Below are 17500 nucleotides of genomic sequence, written 5' to 3' on the forward strand. Positions count from 1 at the left end.
AAAAATAACATTTGCTGCAGCTAGGCGACGTACTCCATTTAACTCAATCTCAGGCTTTCAGTTTTAAGGAAATTTAATTTTCTTTGAACACCACAACACCACTGCGATGTTTCCCAAGACCACCAAACCAGTCAACACAAAAGTGTTTGTGACGGTGGGGCCAGAAAGATGCAGTAGAGGTTCTCTCCGCTGTATCATGTCCAGCTCAACAGCTGAGAACTCATCAGATGCTCCAACACAGCACAGTATATGCAGAAAGTGGTGACTGTGACCCAAGACATCAAACACACCTACCATTAGACGCTCTGGGATCCGAGTAGTATAAGCCAAAGTCCCTCCAACGTAAAATAAACAGTGACGCGCGAAGTAATGAATCGATGCTGCACTGCTGCAGGTCGTCGGGTTACATAAGATTAGCATAAACAGAAAGGGCGATGTGTTAAACAACCAAGAGCTACTGTAAGTTGCAGCTTTGATAACTGCATCAAAACGGTTTTTTTGCGCAAATGAGTGGCAACATGCGAACGTCGAAACGAACGAAATAGCCGCTGATATTCCCAGGAACATCGTAGGGGTATTGAAAATCACCCAGTTTGTGAAAGCCGGACGGGAGTAAAAGTAGAACACTTGGCCAGCTGTAAATGCGTACACACTAATAGCAGAATAATCGAGGAAAAAACAAATGTGTCGAGCCTTGATGGATAAACAATTAAACAAATGCGCCCCCACACTCATCGCTAACATGGTACAAATCCCGAAAGCGAAGCAGAGTAGGGGATAGATATGGGAATCTTCCCAAGGATTATGTTTCTTGAACACTGCTGCAAAGCGAAATACGAAGATCACAAGCGCCAAGGCGTGACTCCAGATATTGATGGTCTCATTCGTTGCTTGAAAAAGACTTTTGAAACAGTCTGAGACTGATGAATTGCATTGTCGATAGGAAGAAATTATGAACGGTTCCCTAAAGAACGAGGGCATCTGATCAAAATTCAACAGCGTTCGTTGATTACCATACTTCAATATCTTCTCGTTGTTGTTATCCGTCAAGCCCTTTTGGATTTCGTTAACCAAAACCCAGTTGTCTTCGCATTTGCTTCCCTTGAGCTTAGAATCAGGATCTGAATATTTTTTCTTACTTGTCCTTTTGCTCATGGCTACGAAGAGCTAAGTCAGAATTTCAGTTCTAGGATTTTCGTGTCCATTTCTCGTTTACGTTCTGCATGACTAGCCAGTGTGAATTTTCCAGAACAAAGTTCAAGTGCAATATAAGCCTCTTTGCCCCGCAATGACATTCAACAGTATGCTAATCTTCATGTTATTTTCCACGTGAATAACGATGAATTGAATTCAATATTACGCTACCGCGACATCCAAATGATGCAAAAATAATTACTGACCAAACAAATTGCAATTTTATAGAAATTTTCCCATATTCAGTTAGTTTTGAAAGACATTCCTCGTGCAAATGGCACCAGATAGATGTGGACTCGATGTCACGTTCAGATACGTCAATGATATTTTGCTAATAGATTGGGCCGGTATTTGAAACTCTCCATAAATATTGCGGATAATCCGGGAAACTCATGATTTTGGACCGAATCTCCCTATCTCAGTCATCTCAAGATTACTACAAGTTACAATTTTGTCATTTCTAGAGAGAATCGACTTTCACAACGATAAAATTTCAAATACTTTGTGTTTTTTGAGTTATTTAACATCGATAATAACAAAATTCAAACGTTTATTTTCCCTCATAAACTCCGATAAAACAGCTTGCAAGCGTTTGACGGATTGTAATTTGAGTAATAATGTGATTGGTCCGAAATAATTTTGTCTAAGTTGTGTGACAGTGTACTTTCTTTTTGCGTGAAAGACACAATATGACGTCATCAGAAATGGCCTCACAAGTGTTATGACGTCACGATGGATGCAGCCACTCACTCAGCCAGTCAACGTACACTGCCAGGTGTATTTTCGGATGAGCGCAACTTTATTACTATTTCTTTTCAAAAAAATTGACCACTATAAAGTCAGTACTTGAGTCACAGCTGGTTCAACGTCTCGGCTGCACTTGTAAATAGCCAAATGGTTTGCCTCCGGCCAGGTGGGATTCGTTCTGTCGTGTTAACACTGACATATGATAATGGTTGACCTCTCCCCCATGAGGGCTTAATAGTTTCATTGAAAAGCCCTCATGGGGGAGGGGTCAACCAAGTATCATATGTCAGTATTTCTCATATGCGCGAGGGTTCCGACGTGTGGTGTCTGTTTTTATCTTTTCGATTTCCCATTTTTGGAATCCTAGTACCTAAAAGATGCAGTTTAAGGCCAACTTGGGGCTGCGAAACGTGATTCACCCGCTGACATCTCGAAGTGCTTCAAAATTAAGGCACCCAGTAAGCGTCAAGTGGTACCGCCATCTGAGTTAGTTCAGTACTGGTTTGCGCAAATGCCAAGTTGTCCAGTTATACTTCATTTTAAAATTACAAAAGATCTTCTCGATGTTGGATTCACTCAGGGCCGTAGCCAGTATGAGGCAAACCGAGGCACTTGCCTCAGTCATTTTTTCGTGATTCCAGTGTTGCCTTTAAAATGTACTCATCATAAACACCTAAAATACCTTCGAAGAGAATTTAACCGTTGACATTGCCTCAGTCATAACTTTTTTCTGGCTACGGCCCTGTCACTACTCGACTACTTTGGCTCATCATGGCCATAACGCATGTGTTGACCAAAATAGTGTTACTGGAACGAGGATTGGCCAGGCATGCTTTTCCTACAACTCACATATATTACCGATGACCTTGTGGTAAAGCGGTCCTACCAACTGGTGATGGGAAAGACCTATCGTGTAACTTGATTAGATGTGAGATAATGGTCTTTCAGTACAAGTGCAAGTGTTCCCTCAACTAATTCAGTAGTTCAGTAGTTTAGCCAACGATCCTTTAGCAGAAAGAAGAAAATCGTTGCAAGTCTTTTCAAATTGCCCACTACTAGGTAAAAAAGAAGTAAATAGAATTCTAAGGCTGTTACATTCATCAACACACATTATTGCCCAGTTGGGGCAAGTTAGAAATATGAGAATCACTCATTCTTAAATCGCCATTACAACAAATGTTTGCCTACGCAGACAAACCTGTACTATAAAAAGCCATCATGCCGTGTTCTACTATTAGATGATTTTGATGAGATTGATCAGGTGCAGGGTTTTCGACAGTTTTGTAAAGTAGCGGATATATTTCTAAAAGCACCGGACGTGACATTAGGGAGCTTAAGCAACGACAACGGCGACGGCAACGAAAACGTCTCAAAATATAAATTCGCGGTGTTTTAATCGCTTCGTGACTATTTCAACCTTTCTAATATGACAAGCGTGTGGTAGTTCCTCAAAATTAATACTGGCCAGAACGGCGCTTAATTTAGGGGGAAAAATTTATCCTCAAGTGCTGACGTTCTTCACAAAACCGAAAATTTGGTTATTTTACGTTGTAGTTTTGCTGACGACGGCAAAGAAATGGACAAAAGTGAAAAAAGCACGTGCAGAACGTGCAAAGCTATTGTTTTTGCCCACTAAAAATGCAAATTTGTGACGTTCTCGTTGCCGTTGCCGTTGTCGTTGCTTAAGCTCCCTATTTTTGATGCCGGAAGACGCCTTGTGAGCGCCACGGGCACGAGCTACCTAAGGGGTCTGGGGCATGCCCCCACCCACCCCTTGGAAATTTTGAAAGTAGAACACTCAGAAGCGCTGTTTCCAGTGTTTATGGAACCAAAGAATCATTTTCCCAGGCAAGGCTGGAGTTCATTCAAATTCTCTTCAAAAAGTAAATAAGAAAAATCATAAGAATAAAAAAATAAAACAAACCCCTCAAATAGTGGAATCAAAGTACAGGACATGGAATGGGAAACCACTGGACGAAACGTTCGGCCTCCGGCCTTAATTAAGCGAAGACCCTGCTGGTAGATAAATTGAATATTTGCTGAAAAGAGATTGTCAACTGCAGCCTTTTTCTTCGAGGAAAGCAAAAATTTGGTATTGACAATAAAGCAATTGGATTAAGCGCACACATCTATTCAATTTTTATTCGTTAAGCCAACAAACTTTGACAGGAGCGTCTGCAAATTTGACAAGAACGACTGAAACAAAGCAGCATTCTGTAAACTCAAACATTCTCTTGTACACCCTTGGTTACGAAGATCTAAGGAGACGTCTCCAGTTTTAAATACTTTTGAAATTTGAACTTTTGAGACTTGAGGATTGAAGTATTCACATTGAGATGATGGAGCTTGGAAGAAGAACATTTATCAATTAAGAGGCAGACTAACTTACTCTGTGGAAGACCACAACTCGTGTGAAAAAATACAAACTGAGGTTGTGTGTTTGAGTCACTGGCCAATCGTCTTCGTTACGGAAGAAACATCCAATATGTCAACAAAATCTTTTGTCGATTCAGAAATGCAGAGAGCAGATTCTTCTTCAAAACCTCCAAGATCCGGAAGTAAAGGAGCTTCACAAGTTGACAAAAACAACAACACTGATGACAACGAAATTACTCTAGAAATGCTACGCAAGCTTCGTCAAATGGAGGACAAGACCTCCAAGGAGGACACACTCCTCGTTCATGAACCTTCCATTAGAAAAAGCGCTTCATTTCAAAATATAACGGAGTTATCTGACAATTGTACAATCGACTTAAGAAGGAGAGGGTCAGATCCCCGCTCCCAGCCAAGGAGCCCCGCAAAAGAAAATCGAACTTCCGGAGGGAAACGCCGGGGCCCCTGGGAGCTGCGAAGGTCGTCTACCCCTATTCCTGGGACTTTAGAAGTCAGCTCAGTTCTTCGAAAAGCTCTGGGAAGGTTCTCTTCTGAAGTGGGCCACGCGAGTGTCACGGAAAACGAGGAATTAGATGACTAAAGATAAGTTGTAGTCTTGTTTTGGGCGCTGTTTTAGCCCGATACCCGTTATAGTAATAAGAAACGTTCTTTAAGACTTAAGTTAGGGGAAGAGGGCACAGCGCATAGCCCAGCGCAAGTAAAGGGCGGTAAATTTTAAAGATATCTTGGGACGGGAAGGTAAGAAGAATCATCCTTCCACCAAGCCGTTCCACCCCGAAACCCTTCAATGGATGCTGCGTTTGAACTTGGCCTCAGTTACAGAATAAATTATCGTTGCTTTATTGCATTGTCAGTATGTGTTGAAACATGCAACTCGTTGGAAAAACTAATGCTTGTGACAACTGTTTAGGTGTGTTTGCTTACTTTTTCTGATTTTTTTAAACGTGAAAATGTTGAAAATGTTACAATGTAAGGCGTCTTAAAAATAAAAGCAGTTCTTATCCAATCGCTCAAGTGCATGGATAAAATAAAGTATAGGAGTGGCATTTAAGAGAACATAACAGAGTCCCAAGGAAAAAAGGAAATGCAACGTTTTTTCCATAAATTGAGGCGATAGTTAATAGTAAGCAGCGTGCGTAGTGTACACTAACAAATAATAAACACATCAATTCAACAATCAAAAGCTGCCCTTCGATATAGCGAACACATGATTGACATCACCTAATCTTATTACTGTGCCAATTAGGGCCTTTACAGGTGCTGAAAAGAAGGCTTTTTTGACTCTTTTTGTTCCTGTGTTTGGGAAAACAATATCAGAATGATTGTAAACAGACGTCTACCCTTTAGCTAACAATAAAGGAAAGGAAAGGAACTTTACTTAAGTGTCTTGTCGTTCTAGCGCTGGAGCACTAATTAGGAACACTGTAAACTGAAATTAACAATTAACAAAAATCAAGTCAAATGTTGGTTTTTGAGGAGTGGGGAAACCGGAGTACCCGGAGAAAACCTCTTTGTGCAGAGTAGAGAAGCAACAAACTCAACCCACATATGCCGGATCTGGGAATCGAACCCAGGCCACATTGGTGGGAGGCGAGTGCGCCATCCCTGCACCTCAAATGTCAAAATGTTTATTGATCTACATGTTCTTCCAATGATAACGTATGAAGGTAATATTGTACTTTGTCTGAGACATCACACTGAACATTGGTGTTGTTGTGTCTTTCAATCGTATCAGCAGATTGTCCCATGACAGGACTCACATTGAACATCTCACGCGCAGACTCGTTTGGTGTTTTATGAACACCAACCAACATTGCAGAAGAGCGAGTTTGTTGAATCCGTGGTAATCTATCTACATCGGTAGACTCAAAGTCATTACTTGTCCCAGTAGAAGTACAAGTCGTTACAACTTTGCTTCCAGTCTGTGATTTTGCACCGTTAAAAACAAAAAGATCCGCAAATTTGTATCGCGATGAGACTGGGGATGATGGTGTCAGCGGGCTCATACGCTCATTTGAATCGGATAAAATCACTGGACAAGACAACACCCGTTTGTTGAGAAGCTGTACGCCTTGACTTCGTCGAGTTATGACGGGGCTAATGAGTGCTTCAGCAGGCGATTCGGACAGAGTTCGTCTCCTCCTGCTACACAAAGGACTCATAAAATTACGCGTTGAAAATGGGCTCGGAATTTTACGGTTTGGAATGCGTACTCCAGCAGAAGTTTCATCCAGGCTCTCGTACGATGAGTATCGAGAGAGAAACGGGGATAGTGGTCGAACGTTGTCGCCTCTGACGTCATGCCATGACCCAAATTTTCGCAAATTACCTGCGTGTGGAATAAATCAAATTAGGTCAGTAGCACGTCGGGATCTTTAGTTGTTCTGTGCCGCATAATTCTCTAGCTTCGGCATCCGATGAAAAGAAATCGGTATATTCGATTGCGCTATATGAATGTATACAAAACGTTGAATGAAATAACGAATTAAAGGCTGTATCAGAGTGAAACGGTGTAGCTGGATTGAGTATTGCGTTCATCGTGTGAACGCAATATATTTGGCCGAAGGTGAGAGTCAATTATCACGTGATTATCAAATTCTTGAGAAATGGAACTCAAGGCTCGTTTGAACTTGTAAATATCAAATATAAACAAGAAATATACCAAGGAATGGACAGTATTCAGTCACACACACGGCGGTCATTAAGGTCAAAAAAGCCAGATGAGATTGGAATGGGAAGGCAGTTCTTCTTTTTCTTGAATTCAGGAAAGCAGTTACTCTAAATACCGTAAACTAATCGTAACGGTCATTTAAATACAGCTGTGTGTGTCAGCAGAGTCAATACCGAGTGTCTAATGTTAATTAAAGCTAAAACAATCACTGAATACTAATATGCAGTAATTAATAAGCGAACCAAGTTTTGGGATTTTTAGGTCGTAAAACTCCACTGTTTAACTCGATGCACTGAAATCCATAATTGACTGTGGTCGGCGAATCTTGAATAATTTCACGACACTGTACAGGACAACTAAAGGCGAGAAGAGAACTAAAGCCAGTCGGTTTAGGAGAGACTCCTCGCTTGTTTTTAATCTTTCACCCTCTTAGATGATAGACCGCATTGTTGCACTGGAAATTTACTGAGTACATGTACTTAAAAACATGAACGCTTCAATACAAACCATTGTTTGACAACTGCTCTCGACTGGAGAACTTTCTTGTTTTCTCTGTAGTTTTGCCTTCAAACACAGTTGGTAAACTCGAAAAGTGTTCGATCATTTCATGATCAACAACTTCCCTTATTTGCATTTCATCTGGCGCGTTTTCCAGCCTCACTTGACGGGTTGAGCCCCTTCGTACGTTTTTGGGAGAATCCGTCGAAGTCTCCATTACTTTTCCATTTTCTTTGTCGGGATGACAGGTAGTCTCCATTATAATCGAAGTTCCAACGAAGTTGACGACCTCCTTCGCGGATTAAAAGATGACAATGAATTATTTGTAGAGTGTCTTTCCAAAGTTCTCACGAGTTTCTTCCTTTCGCCTCGACATTTTTTTATACTGATCATGCACCAAGAAACCAGTTGTCAGAAACGTTCTTGAATGACTTTCTCAAAATCCTCTCTTCCCAATCGAAACTCCGAGATCATTCGATTTTGCAATATTAGTAAACTCCTTTGTAAACATAGGATTTAGCGTTCTTTTGTTCTTTTCATACAAGAGCTGTTCTTTTCACTATAACAGTTATTCAAAACATCATATAAGCCGCGATCTTTCGGCCAATTACAAAGCAAGCCAAGAGCTAAATGAAAAGCAAACAGAAAGCGTGGTCTGTCCATCAGTTTATTAGAAGGAATGTCAAATAGTAAACACAGGCTTCAGGGCCTCGATAGCTTGCAATCGAGAGAGTTAGGATGAGAGATGTCTTTCACGTTTCCCTTCGCGTTTCGTTTCCATGACACCTGTTATGGAATGGTTACCTAATAGCTCTTAAGTAGCACAATTTCCATTGACATTTACAATTTTTTGAGACTGCATGGAGATACAAAGTAAAGGAAAAACGCTGTTTTTTCACTAGGCCTCGGAATCAGTGAACGTAAGCAAGGTGCCGGGTGCATAATTAAAAATAAACTTGAGCGGAAAGGCTGATAACGGTGAAAGAATAGATAAAGCCAATCTTTCGAAAAGCAATGCCTTTCTTCAACGACAACGGTCTACAGAGACGCTACAAAATCAAGACACGCAGTGGTATTTCGTGGTATGTGCTGCAATGCTTAAGAATGTGAATTTAACGGATTTAAGTTGTAATGTTCTTAGAGCGATTTTCAACCGAGTGTCGTAAAACCAAAACCAAAGTAATTACTTTAGCCAATCAGAAAGGACGGAGACAATCCAGTAAACCAATGAAAACTCGAAGCAATTGCACCGTAGCCGACACAAAGCGCGGGAAAATGTGCACGCGCGAGTCACGATTGGTTTTGGTATTACTTCTGATTGGTTGAAAAAGTGGCGCGAAAACTTTGAAGCAATCACTGAGTGAACTAATCATAAACCAAAGCAATTTGCTAATTACTTTCGACACTCAATTGAAAACCACTCTAAATCTGGACAATTAAAGCAGTTGTCACCTGAAAAATTCAGGTGGCTTCAGTGGGACTCAAAACACATGACCTCCACGATGACGGTGCAACGCTCAACCAACTGAGCTATGAAGCAACACAGTTGGGAGCAGATCAATTTGCTGAGCTCATGTGTTCCCGTGAAAGGACTGCATACTTCGTTTCTCATTATCTTTCACATTACGTCATTGCCTTTTTTCGAACTGTTTGTTTATCACATCAAAAAACAACACATTACCGATTTGTTTTGTCCTTTCGGGACGGTGACCCTGTACTTTTATTAAAGAAATCATTGGGTTGGAGCAGCAGGCGCAATGGTGCGATCATTCGCCTCCAACCAATGTGGCCTGGGTTCGCCTCTCCTCCAAGAGTTTTTTTCCGGGTACTCCGATTTTCCCCTCACCTCAACAAACCAATGTATGATTTGATTTACTTATAGTTTCTTTGCGATGAAGAGAGAGCCATTTTGTAATTTGGAAAGTCGATAAAACCATTATCATCATCACCAGGTTCACCTATTGTAGATTTTGTCACCGGATCAATGCACACCATGCAGGAAAGAAAGAGCGCATGTGCGGTTTGGCTGGGTTAAATTTTGAAGGAAGACAAATAAGACATGCCGGTAACGGCAGCCTTCCTCGAGTTTCCATGGTTGCTGATTAATTAGCGATAAGAGCATAAATCTCAAGAACTTGAAATCTTTGAACTAAACAGTAAGTCGACATTGCTGAAAATGCTAAAAATGCATCGTCACTTCTAATTAATGTCCAGAAAGATAACGATTCTGGTAAGCAGGAAGCGCGTCAATGATGACTTTCACTCTTGCGCAAACACGCACAATGAAATGAACAAAAATATTCGTGTTGAAGAAAAAAATGCCTTGAGGCTAAAGTTCAGCTGATTCAGAAGAAATATTTTGTTAGAGGTTAAACAGTATTAAGTAAATACTGCACAGAGGGTCAAGTTCCTTTCCAGAGAGGGTGCCCCACCGAACCGAAAGTATATAGTTCATCTGGTTACTTGTATTTTCCCGTTTTCGCAAGGGTTCCTTGCCGTTTTTGTGATTCATAAATTTATGTCATTTCATGCTTGAGATGTTAGACTCACCTCGATTTTAATAAGTGCGCTTTGGTCAATTTGGAACTGTGACGCAAATTTCTGCATTGAAAACTGATTAATTAAAACATAAAAGAACAGGCTGGGCAATTGTTTAGAAAAGAAACTTCTCAAGCAAATTATCCATAACGGGAAAAATAACATTAAAACCCTTAAGTTCATTGTTTGAAAACTGATGTTCTATATCCAAGTGTCAAATAAATCACAATGATGATTGATTGTTATCTTCGCACGCGAGCGAGAGTGGACTAAAAGATACTGCGCATAAATCACATTTGACAAACATTTGTGGAATCCCTTAGCACTGGGATACATCAGACGTTAATACGATTGGCTTTGTACACATTATTGTCCTCTCCAAAGAATGGAAAGCACAAAAATCGCTGCTATGGGGCAGGTCAAATTTAGTCTGCGAGAGTTAAACCTTAAACGAGGAGGAAACAATGTGCGCTGGCTGAATGATCGCGAAGACAGAATGCTGCAGAAGTCTTTGAACTCGATGGAGAAAGCTCATAAGGAGACACTGAGTCGTCTTCAACATGAAGTCCAAGGTCTGCAGGATACATTGAGAGGACAAGCAACGGTTCGCAATCCGCAGTTCATTAAGAAAACGCACGCACCTGAGAAAGAGAACAGCGGAGCAAAACGAACAACAACATCAATACACACGTTTGACCTGAGAAGACTACCAAGCGAGCATTTGCCTCTGGCGAGTAAGTTTGGTGACGAAATTCCAAACTCAATGGTTGAGGAATTTGAAGACGTAGAGAATATTCTCTTTGAAGGTACGAAGTCAGTGTTGCTAATTTATTCTTAGTTTTGCATCTCTCAAAATCCAGCAAATGAATAATAAATAAGATCGAAGCATCAAAAGGCCTGAATTCCACCACTTTACATTTGTGAATTTAAAGTAAGGCCCTTTTAACTTTCATCGAAGTTTTGCTACGAGTGAAAAAGTTGCAGCTAACGTCGCTGACAACACGCGTCCCTGTCTCTTCGCATCGAAAACAACTAGTTCATCAGTTAGGCAACATGTGTAGGGCTTTGTTGATGTTTGCTTATTAGAACTTTTTACTTGACATGTCAGAACGAGGAAATAATACACTCCGTCCACTTCGAAGCAAATTAATTATGATATCACAGCCCCATGATTAAAGAGATACGTATATATATCCCAAATATCATTGAATAATTGACCGACTGTAATCATGTATCTAATTGGCAATGCCGTCTCCTTTAGAGGTAACAAGTTAATTCAAGTCAGACATTATTTCGTGGGTAACTATTCACGGTAAGGAATGCAAGATCATTTATGCTTGTTTGAGCGCAGCATACACGATTTTAGCCCAAGTGTTCGAGTTCAGGAAGGATGGGTTGGCAATTAGGGCGATGGGAAACAAACAAAACAATAACTTAATTTTAATTTCAGGGTGAAAGAAAGTGAAAGAGTATGTACAAAAGCGAAAACAAAAAGTTTGTTGATCAAGACAAAGTAGAAAGTAAAGGAAATTGAAAACTACCGAACCGTATAGGTTAACCCAAACCCTAAAATGTTCTTTTTCAGATGACAGCAACCCCAGTCAAAATACTTTAAAGGGTCTGGAAGTGAACAGCTCCCATAAACATGCTGCCTGGACGAGAAAAGTGTCCTCGGACTTGAAACGACCAATCACGAAGCAGTTATCGAGTTCATCGGAACACTTGTCGTCTTCACCGTCGTCTTTGTCGGGTTCACGTCAAAAGATTTCCGTCACCGATCCGCCTCCAACTGGAAAACTGAGCGTTAGTCCTGGTTTGAGGAAAACTCCGAGTCTAAATTCCCTCCAGTTTAACACAAATCCTACCTCAAACCGCAGTAAAGAGATGTCCGGCGAAACACCAATCCAGGCGTCTACAAATCCCAGCATTTCAGTTACTCTCAACAGTTCTTCACAACCGGTCAGAAAACTTTCACCAAAACCAATGCGCAAGCACCAAGGTAGTCCGTTATTTGTCAGGAGAAAGTTATCACCGGGCAACTCAACGGGAAAATTAACTTCCCCGAGACTCGTAAGAAAAATCTCCTGCCCCCCACAAATAGAGCACCTTCCCATAGTGCACAAGGAGACTAGGGCTTCTCAGCCCTCGCGTGATAACAACGGACCAACGGCACTTTCTGTCGATGACATACCAACTGAACTTCCTAAACTGAGAGTATCACGTGGTATCGAACCGGGCGTTTCCTTTAAAGGCAATGTCAGTCCGGTAGATCCTAATGAGGACGTCATGGATTGTACTCTCCACGAAAGAGTCAATAACTTTCTCAGGAGTTTAGAAAAGAACGACGAAACACAAGAAAACGAGAGATAGATTTACGACAAGAAAACGAGAGATAGGTTTCCTACAATAAAACTGCTGGTGTTTCACAAATATCGAAGTCAATGCAATAGTTCCTTTTTATATAGCTAATAAGAAAAGTTAAAAAGTTACGATTCAACCTTATCTCAGTTGTATATAGTCCTTTGGAATTCGTTTGCCCATCGTCTCAAATAGTCCAATTCAATCAATCTATTGTACATGTAAGGAAATTCAACGCATTTTTAACTTTAAGGGTGAGGAATGCGTTGATTCTTTTAATTGCCTGATGGTCACTGCGGTATGCCTCAATGTAAAAGCGAGTTCAAATTAAAAATTAAAGGCATAGAGACTCTAAGGAGCTATCACTACAACTCGATGAAGTAAGATCGTCCGCCGGAGTGAAAGAAGTCCGGACAGGGGCACCCAACGAGAGTAAACGATAATCTTCGGTGAAATGTATGTTCGGGAGAGGCAAACTGTTCTAAGAATTTCGGTTCTTCGTTGCCAAACAGCTATAGATTTCTTTACCGAAACATCACCTAAAAGATTTGCAACCAGGGAAAAGTAGCACCTTACGTTTTCGGAAGGGACACTTAAAAAGGTCACCTAGCAGTTTCGGATGAGAAAAAGGTTTGCTGGGAAGTTTATAGAATTGTAAGGTTCAGCTAGCAATTCCTGAATGAAGATATCATTCCCTAAAATTCTCCGACACTTCAGTTTTCAGCTAAGATATCAAATTCTTCTAGGTGATAATAACATCTCTTTAGACAGTCTTTATACATTACAAGGAGCCTAGAAATTTCCTCAAAGGCTTTTGGCTTAATTTTCTCGTTGGGTACCCTTGTCCTGAGAACGACTTGCTGATGGTGAGAATGAGCGTGCAAGTATTACCGCAGCAAATATAGATCACATTTCACAGGTCGAAATCGTCTCTTGGGAGACACAAACGCGATGATAAAGCATACAGACCCTTTTAATACGAGTTCTATATTCAGTTTTCCACTATTGACGTAAGACACCGGCTTTTGTATTCTTCCATATTTATTTCCTTGTTTCGGAGAAACTGACTTATCAAGTTAAAAATGTCTATTTAATAATGAATTACATATTAACAGCTCCCCATTAAAACGCAATAAATCGCCTTTAAATAATTTTAAGTGATTGACTAAGCATTAAAAATTACAGTTCATCCTTGACATGTCCTTTAGAGGCAACCAACTGCGCGATGATAGTCCTTTTTATTTTATCATACACTTCTTCCCTCTTGCGCCAGTACTTTTTAAATTGTTCTTCAATATATTCCGTCGAACGAAGTGGTTTGTTCTGGTCGTCCTGGTGTAACTCATTAAGCAACTTAGAAGCTTCCGGATCGTCGATATTTTCGCTGTCCAGATATTCCAATGTTTCACGTAATGCCTTTGATATTGCCAGTTGGTAACTGCGCGAAACCTGATAATGTACAATGTGTTATAAGAGCTCTACCCAATCAAAAGAGACACAGGCAGCCCCATAAGCCAATTAGAACGGGAAAAAATACCGCCACAGGCTCTCAGTGAGAGAAAACGCATGCACCCTAGCCGAGCATGGCACAAATTATGTTGGGAAAATGGCGCGTTTTTTTTTTCGATTTTTTTTGCATTATAAGATTTTAAATTACCATCGGATTAACGTAGTAGCTTTAACAACTGATGTCTTAAAGTATTTACAACCATACATCAAAAAATTTTGAAAACTGAGCATTCTATTTGTCAACTTTCTCCAACTTACCTTGCAAGCAAATGTGTAACGCACTCCACTGAATCCCGGGTTGGGTGGTCTAGCAGAGTGAGGAATTATACCTCTGAATATCACAATTCTGCCATAACGAGGACGCACAGATGCTAACCATTCGTATCGCTGTTTACCGGGAGGGAAGGGCTCACCATCTTTGGTTAAAAGTTCTTCAAAAAACACAGTTTCGCCATAGTTATTTACCTCCCAGTCAGGTGTGAGGTACAACAAGAAGGTATACTCATGCTGGAATATCAAAAGGTATAAATACTCGTGCTGTTAGAAGGTGTCTTTTGTTTCTACATTACGTTAGGGCGACCATGTTGTTCAAGCATACAAACAAACAAACAAACTTAAACAAAAAAAACTCTGAGCAGCCCTGTTGGTGTCATCCAAACTAATACCACAGGGAAGCAAACTCTACTTTTGTGCCAACATTGTTTTGTTTTGGTTTAAAACGAAGCAGTAAGCCGCAGATAAGGTGAGTGGAAACAAAGAAATAAACAATAATGCATTAGCCAGGACCTGTGACACATTTTGCGAATCACAATAACGTTAGCATTTGTCCTAATAATAATTAGTCATAATAATGATAATAATGATGATGATGATAAATTAATAATTAATAATTAAGCATAATTAATAATAATAATAATAATAATAATAATCATATAGCAGTTTTGTCCTAAATAATTGAAATTAATGAGACTTAGCATACATGTAAGTGTAGCGATTACTTTTCTTGTAAACTAGAACAGAAACTGAATGCATTTTAATAAAAGTAATTGATTGTATCTGAACACAAGGATTGCCATTTTTTTCAATTTAGATGCAGAATATGAATAAACCCACCATATCATGCATTTATTTTGCAAATCAGACACAATATTTTGTGGGGGACTTGTATTGGTTTTACAACAGTTCTTCTACCATTTGTTATTGCAAATACCCATACAGATCTTTCATCAATGTTGCATGAGATTCTATTACAGTATGTACAGATCTCCTTGTCATATTGCACAAATTGCAGCTCAATCTCTGGCCACTGAAATGGCTTTTACCTCATTGTCTTCACAGTCTTGGTGAATTCTTGGGAAGTGTGAATTCCTGATGATGTTCATGGATACGTCATATGGATACCACTCATCAATACCACTAAGATATGCCGCCAGCTGCTTAACAAGTTTCCACAGTCGACTGGTCACAAAATCCTCTACCTGAAACAGCATGGACAGTTTTTGATACCAAAATGTCAGCAGTAAAGACAAATAATATAACCTTCACTCCCTTAATCTCAAGAAAACAGGAATGAGTTACTATATAAAGTCATGTGATAAAGCAACTGTGAGACATATTCAGGTTAAAGTACAATGTACTGTGACAATTTGTTCTTGCCTTGCAAGGTTAACAATGACAACTGAACTGAATGATGGTAACTTACTGATTCACAAAATTACTGCATAAATAAAATTAACAGGATAATGAACCTTTAACATGGCAATCCAGGAGACATTGTCATGCTCTTCATCACCACTTGTGTCATAACCATGGTAAAGAAAAGCACTGTTGTATTGTAACAAGAACAGTCGCAAGGCATCAAGATCTTTGGTGTCTATTAAGCCATCAAACACGGCAATCTCTCTTCCCTGGCTGTCATGAAATCTTCTTTTCTCATATTTGCTTAAATCAAGGGCAGGAAAGTCACCTCCATCAGACAAAGCAAATCGCAATGTATCCTGCTTTTCTGAATTTGCTATTTGCCTCTGATGAGAAATGGGAAAAACAGTATTCACAGTCTACATCTACATCTACATCTACATATTCCAGCACACGGCAAAGTGCCCTTTTGACTTATGGCTGTTTCTGCTTCGGTGGCCTCATACAGCACAAGCCTTTTTAGAGACATCACCGCCAAGCCGGCCACTTCTAATATCTAACCTGCAAATTGCCCTTTCTCGCAGTCTGAGAATTAATTACTAAGGGAGCAGCTCAACGAGGTTGGACGAAAGGAGCTGTGCTGCTGACTAGGCACTTGGCCCCTGAACATGACCCATCTATGACCTCGGAGCACAGCAGCACAGCCTGATGGAATAGGCCAGGAGTTGATTTTGAGGAGGGAGGAAAACTGGAGTAGTACCCAGAGAAAAACCCTTGGAGTCAGATTGAGATTGAGTGAAACTCAGCCCACATACGACCCGAGCCAGAGTTGAACCTGGGTCACTGAGGTGGGAGGCACGGTTGATGACCACTAAACCACCCTGACTCCCCTTCTGCTGGAGAGAACAGGACAGCCACTACACCGGGGACTTCATCCCCTACTCTTCTCGAATAGTGTGTGGGTTCTTTAACATCCCACAGGGAACTAATGAACATAGAAGGTATTTTTGTGTGGCGGGGCCTACGGTTTATAGTCCTTATCCGAGAAGACTTGAAGTCTAACCATTTGCAGATCAAATTACAAAGGCAGCACTTTCTCCTCAGTTATTTTAAGATCCTGAGTGTTGATCTGGCCGGGGTTCGAACCCATGACCTCCCACGTGACAGCACAATGCTCAACCAACTGAGCCACCAGTGTGCAATCTGAATTTTCTGAGGCCATATTTTTTTGGGGTTATTCCATAATAGGTTAGTTTACTCGGATGAGTAGATTCTTTTCAATACTTGGACATTTTAACCCACTGACACCTCAAACGATCTAGGACGCCCCCAGTTGTCAAATAAAATCCCCTGGTGTTAGGCAGAGCAAAATCTGTTCAGTCTCACTACAAGGGGTCAATGGGTTACCCTTTTGATGCCTAAACCGGCCTAAACTGGCCACACTTAGTATTTTGATCTGTCTAATGCCAGATGACTTTACTCGTCAATGGGGAACCCCAAGGGTGTTAAAAGATGGCAGATGGTTGGAGAGGAGTAACTGACTGTATTAACAAGGGGGCCTTATGGTCCCAGCTTCTTCTAGGGGTGTCTAGGGGCATGCATTTTTCAAAGAATTATTTAAATGAGTTTTAATCTTTATTCTTGGGTTTTGAAGAATCTGTCTTCTTTCTTTCTTTCTCACAACAAGGGGAGGAGTACAGGGTCTGTTCCTAAAACTGCAGCTGGTAATCAGACCTAGATTAGATTAGATTTTCATCTAAGAACTTCAGAATAACGCCAGAGTTGTGATTTTTGGGAATGAGGGTGATCACAATAATGATTCCCAGTACCTTAGTTTCCACAATTTTCTGATCAGCTCTCTCCTTTGATGTTGAAAGTCTTATAATAACATCGTACTGAGCTTGCAAATAGGACATAGCAGGAGGCTTAAAGATGAAAGGGACTGATGCATTC

General features: G+C 40.5%; 4 protein-coding genes across 4 annotated transcripts in view; 1 reads left to right on the top strand and 3 right to left on the bottom strand.

The window, feature by feature from the left end:
* Positions 1–6: 6 nt before the first annotated feature.
* LOC138054581 (membrane progestin receptor gamma-A-like) lies at positions 7–1473 on the bottom strand. The gene has a single exon (XM_068901080.1). It carries the CDS (start codon positions 1153–1155, stop codon positions 64–66), a length of 1092 nt encoding a protein of 363 aa, XP_068757181.1. The 5' UTR covers positions 1156–1473; the 3' UTR covers positions 7–63.
* Positions 1474–5155: 3682 nt separating this feature from the next.
* Positions 5156–8017, bottom strand: LOC138054582 (uncharacterized). The gene is made up of 2 exons (XM_068901081.1): positions 7514–8017; positions 5156–6664 (listed from the first exon to the last, which is right to left on the bottom strand). The coding sequence occupies exons 1-2, from the start codon at positions 7761–7763 to the stop codon at positions 5964–5966; spliced, it is 951 nt and encodes a 316-aa protein (XP_068757182.1). The 5' UTR covers positions 7764–8017; the 3' UTR covers positions 5156–5963.
* A 2274-nt stretch (positions 8018–10291) lies between these two features.
* Positions 10292–12745, top strand: LOC138051176 (serine/arginine repetitive matrix protein 1-like). The gene is made up of 2 exons (XM_068897335.1): positions 10292–10848; positions 11628–12745. Exons 1-2 carry the CDS (start codon positions 10428–10430, stop codon positions 12410–12412), a joined length of 1206 nt encoding a protein of 401 aa, XP_068753436.1. The 5' UTR covers positions 10292–10427; the 3' UTR covers positions 12413–12745.
* A 678-nt stretch (positions 12746–13423) lies between these two features.
* The window catches only part of LOC138051174 (uncharacterized), a 5269-nt gene continuing 1192 nt past the window's right edge, over positions 13424–17500 (bottom strand). Inside the window, exons 2-6 of the mRNA XM_068897334.1 lie at positions 17377–17500; positions 15658–15933; positions 15232–15387; positions 14168–14416; positions 13424–13849 (exon numbers count right to left, since the gene is read on the bottom strand). The exon at positions 17377–17500 is cut by the window's right edge and continues 142 nt beyond it. Coding sequence (XP_068753435.1) covers positions 13580–13849; positions 14168–14416; positions 15232–15387; positions 15658–15933; positions 17377–17500 — 1075 coding nt within the window. The 3' untranslated portion in view covers positions 13424–13579. The remainder of the gene's footprint in view (positions 13850–14167; positions 14417–15231; positions 15388–15657; positions 15934–17376) is intronic.

Source organism: Montipora capricornis, chromosome 6 (genome assembly GCF_036669925.1).
Source record: "Montipora capricornis isolate CH-2021 chromosome 6, ASM3666992v2, whole genome shotgun sequence".
NCBI classification, from domain to species: Eukaryota; Metazoa; Cnidaria; class Anthozoa; order Scleractinia; family Acroporidae; genus Montipora; species Montipora capricornis.

What these genes read in the sequence shown, in the direction of transcription:
- LOC138054581 (XM_068901080.1), bottom strand. Translation starts at nt 1,155, where the DNA reads ATGAGCAAAAGGACAAGTAAGAAAAAATATTCAGATCCTGATTCTAAG.
- LOC138054582 (XM_068901081.1), bottom strand. Translation starts at nt 7,763, where the DNA reads ATGGAGACTACCTGTCATCCCGACAAAGAAAATGGAAAAGTAATGGAG. An exon ending in AGAGCAGTTGTCAAACAATG is followed by an intron (nt 6,665 to 7,513) that starts GTTTGTATTGAA and finishes TTCCACACGCAG; the next exon opens with GTAATTTGCGAAAATTTGGG.
- LOC138051176 (XM_068897335.1), top strand. Translation starts at nt 10,428, where the DNA reads ATGGAAAGCACAAAAATCGCTGCTATGGGGCAGGTCAAATTTAGTCTG. An exon ending in AGAGAATATTCTCTTTGAAG is followed by an intron (nt 10,849 to 11,627) that starts GTACGAAGTCAG and finishes GTTCTTTTTCAG; the next exon opens with ATGACAGCAACCCCAGTCAA.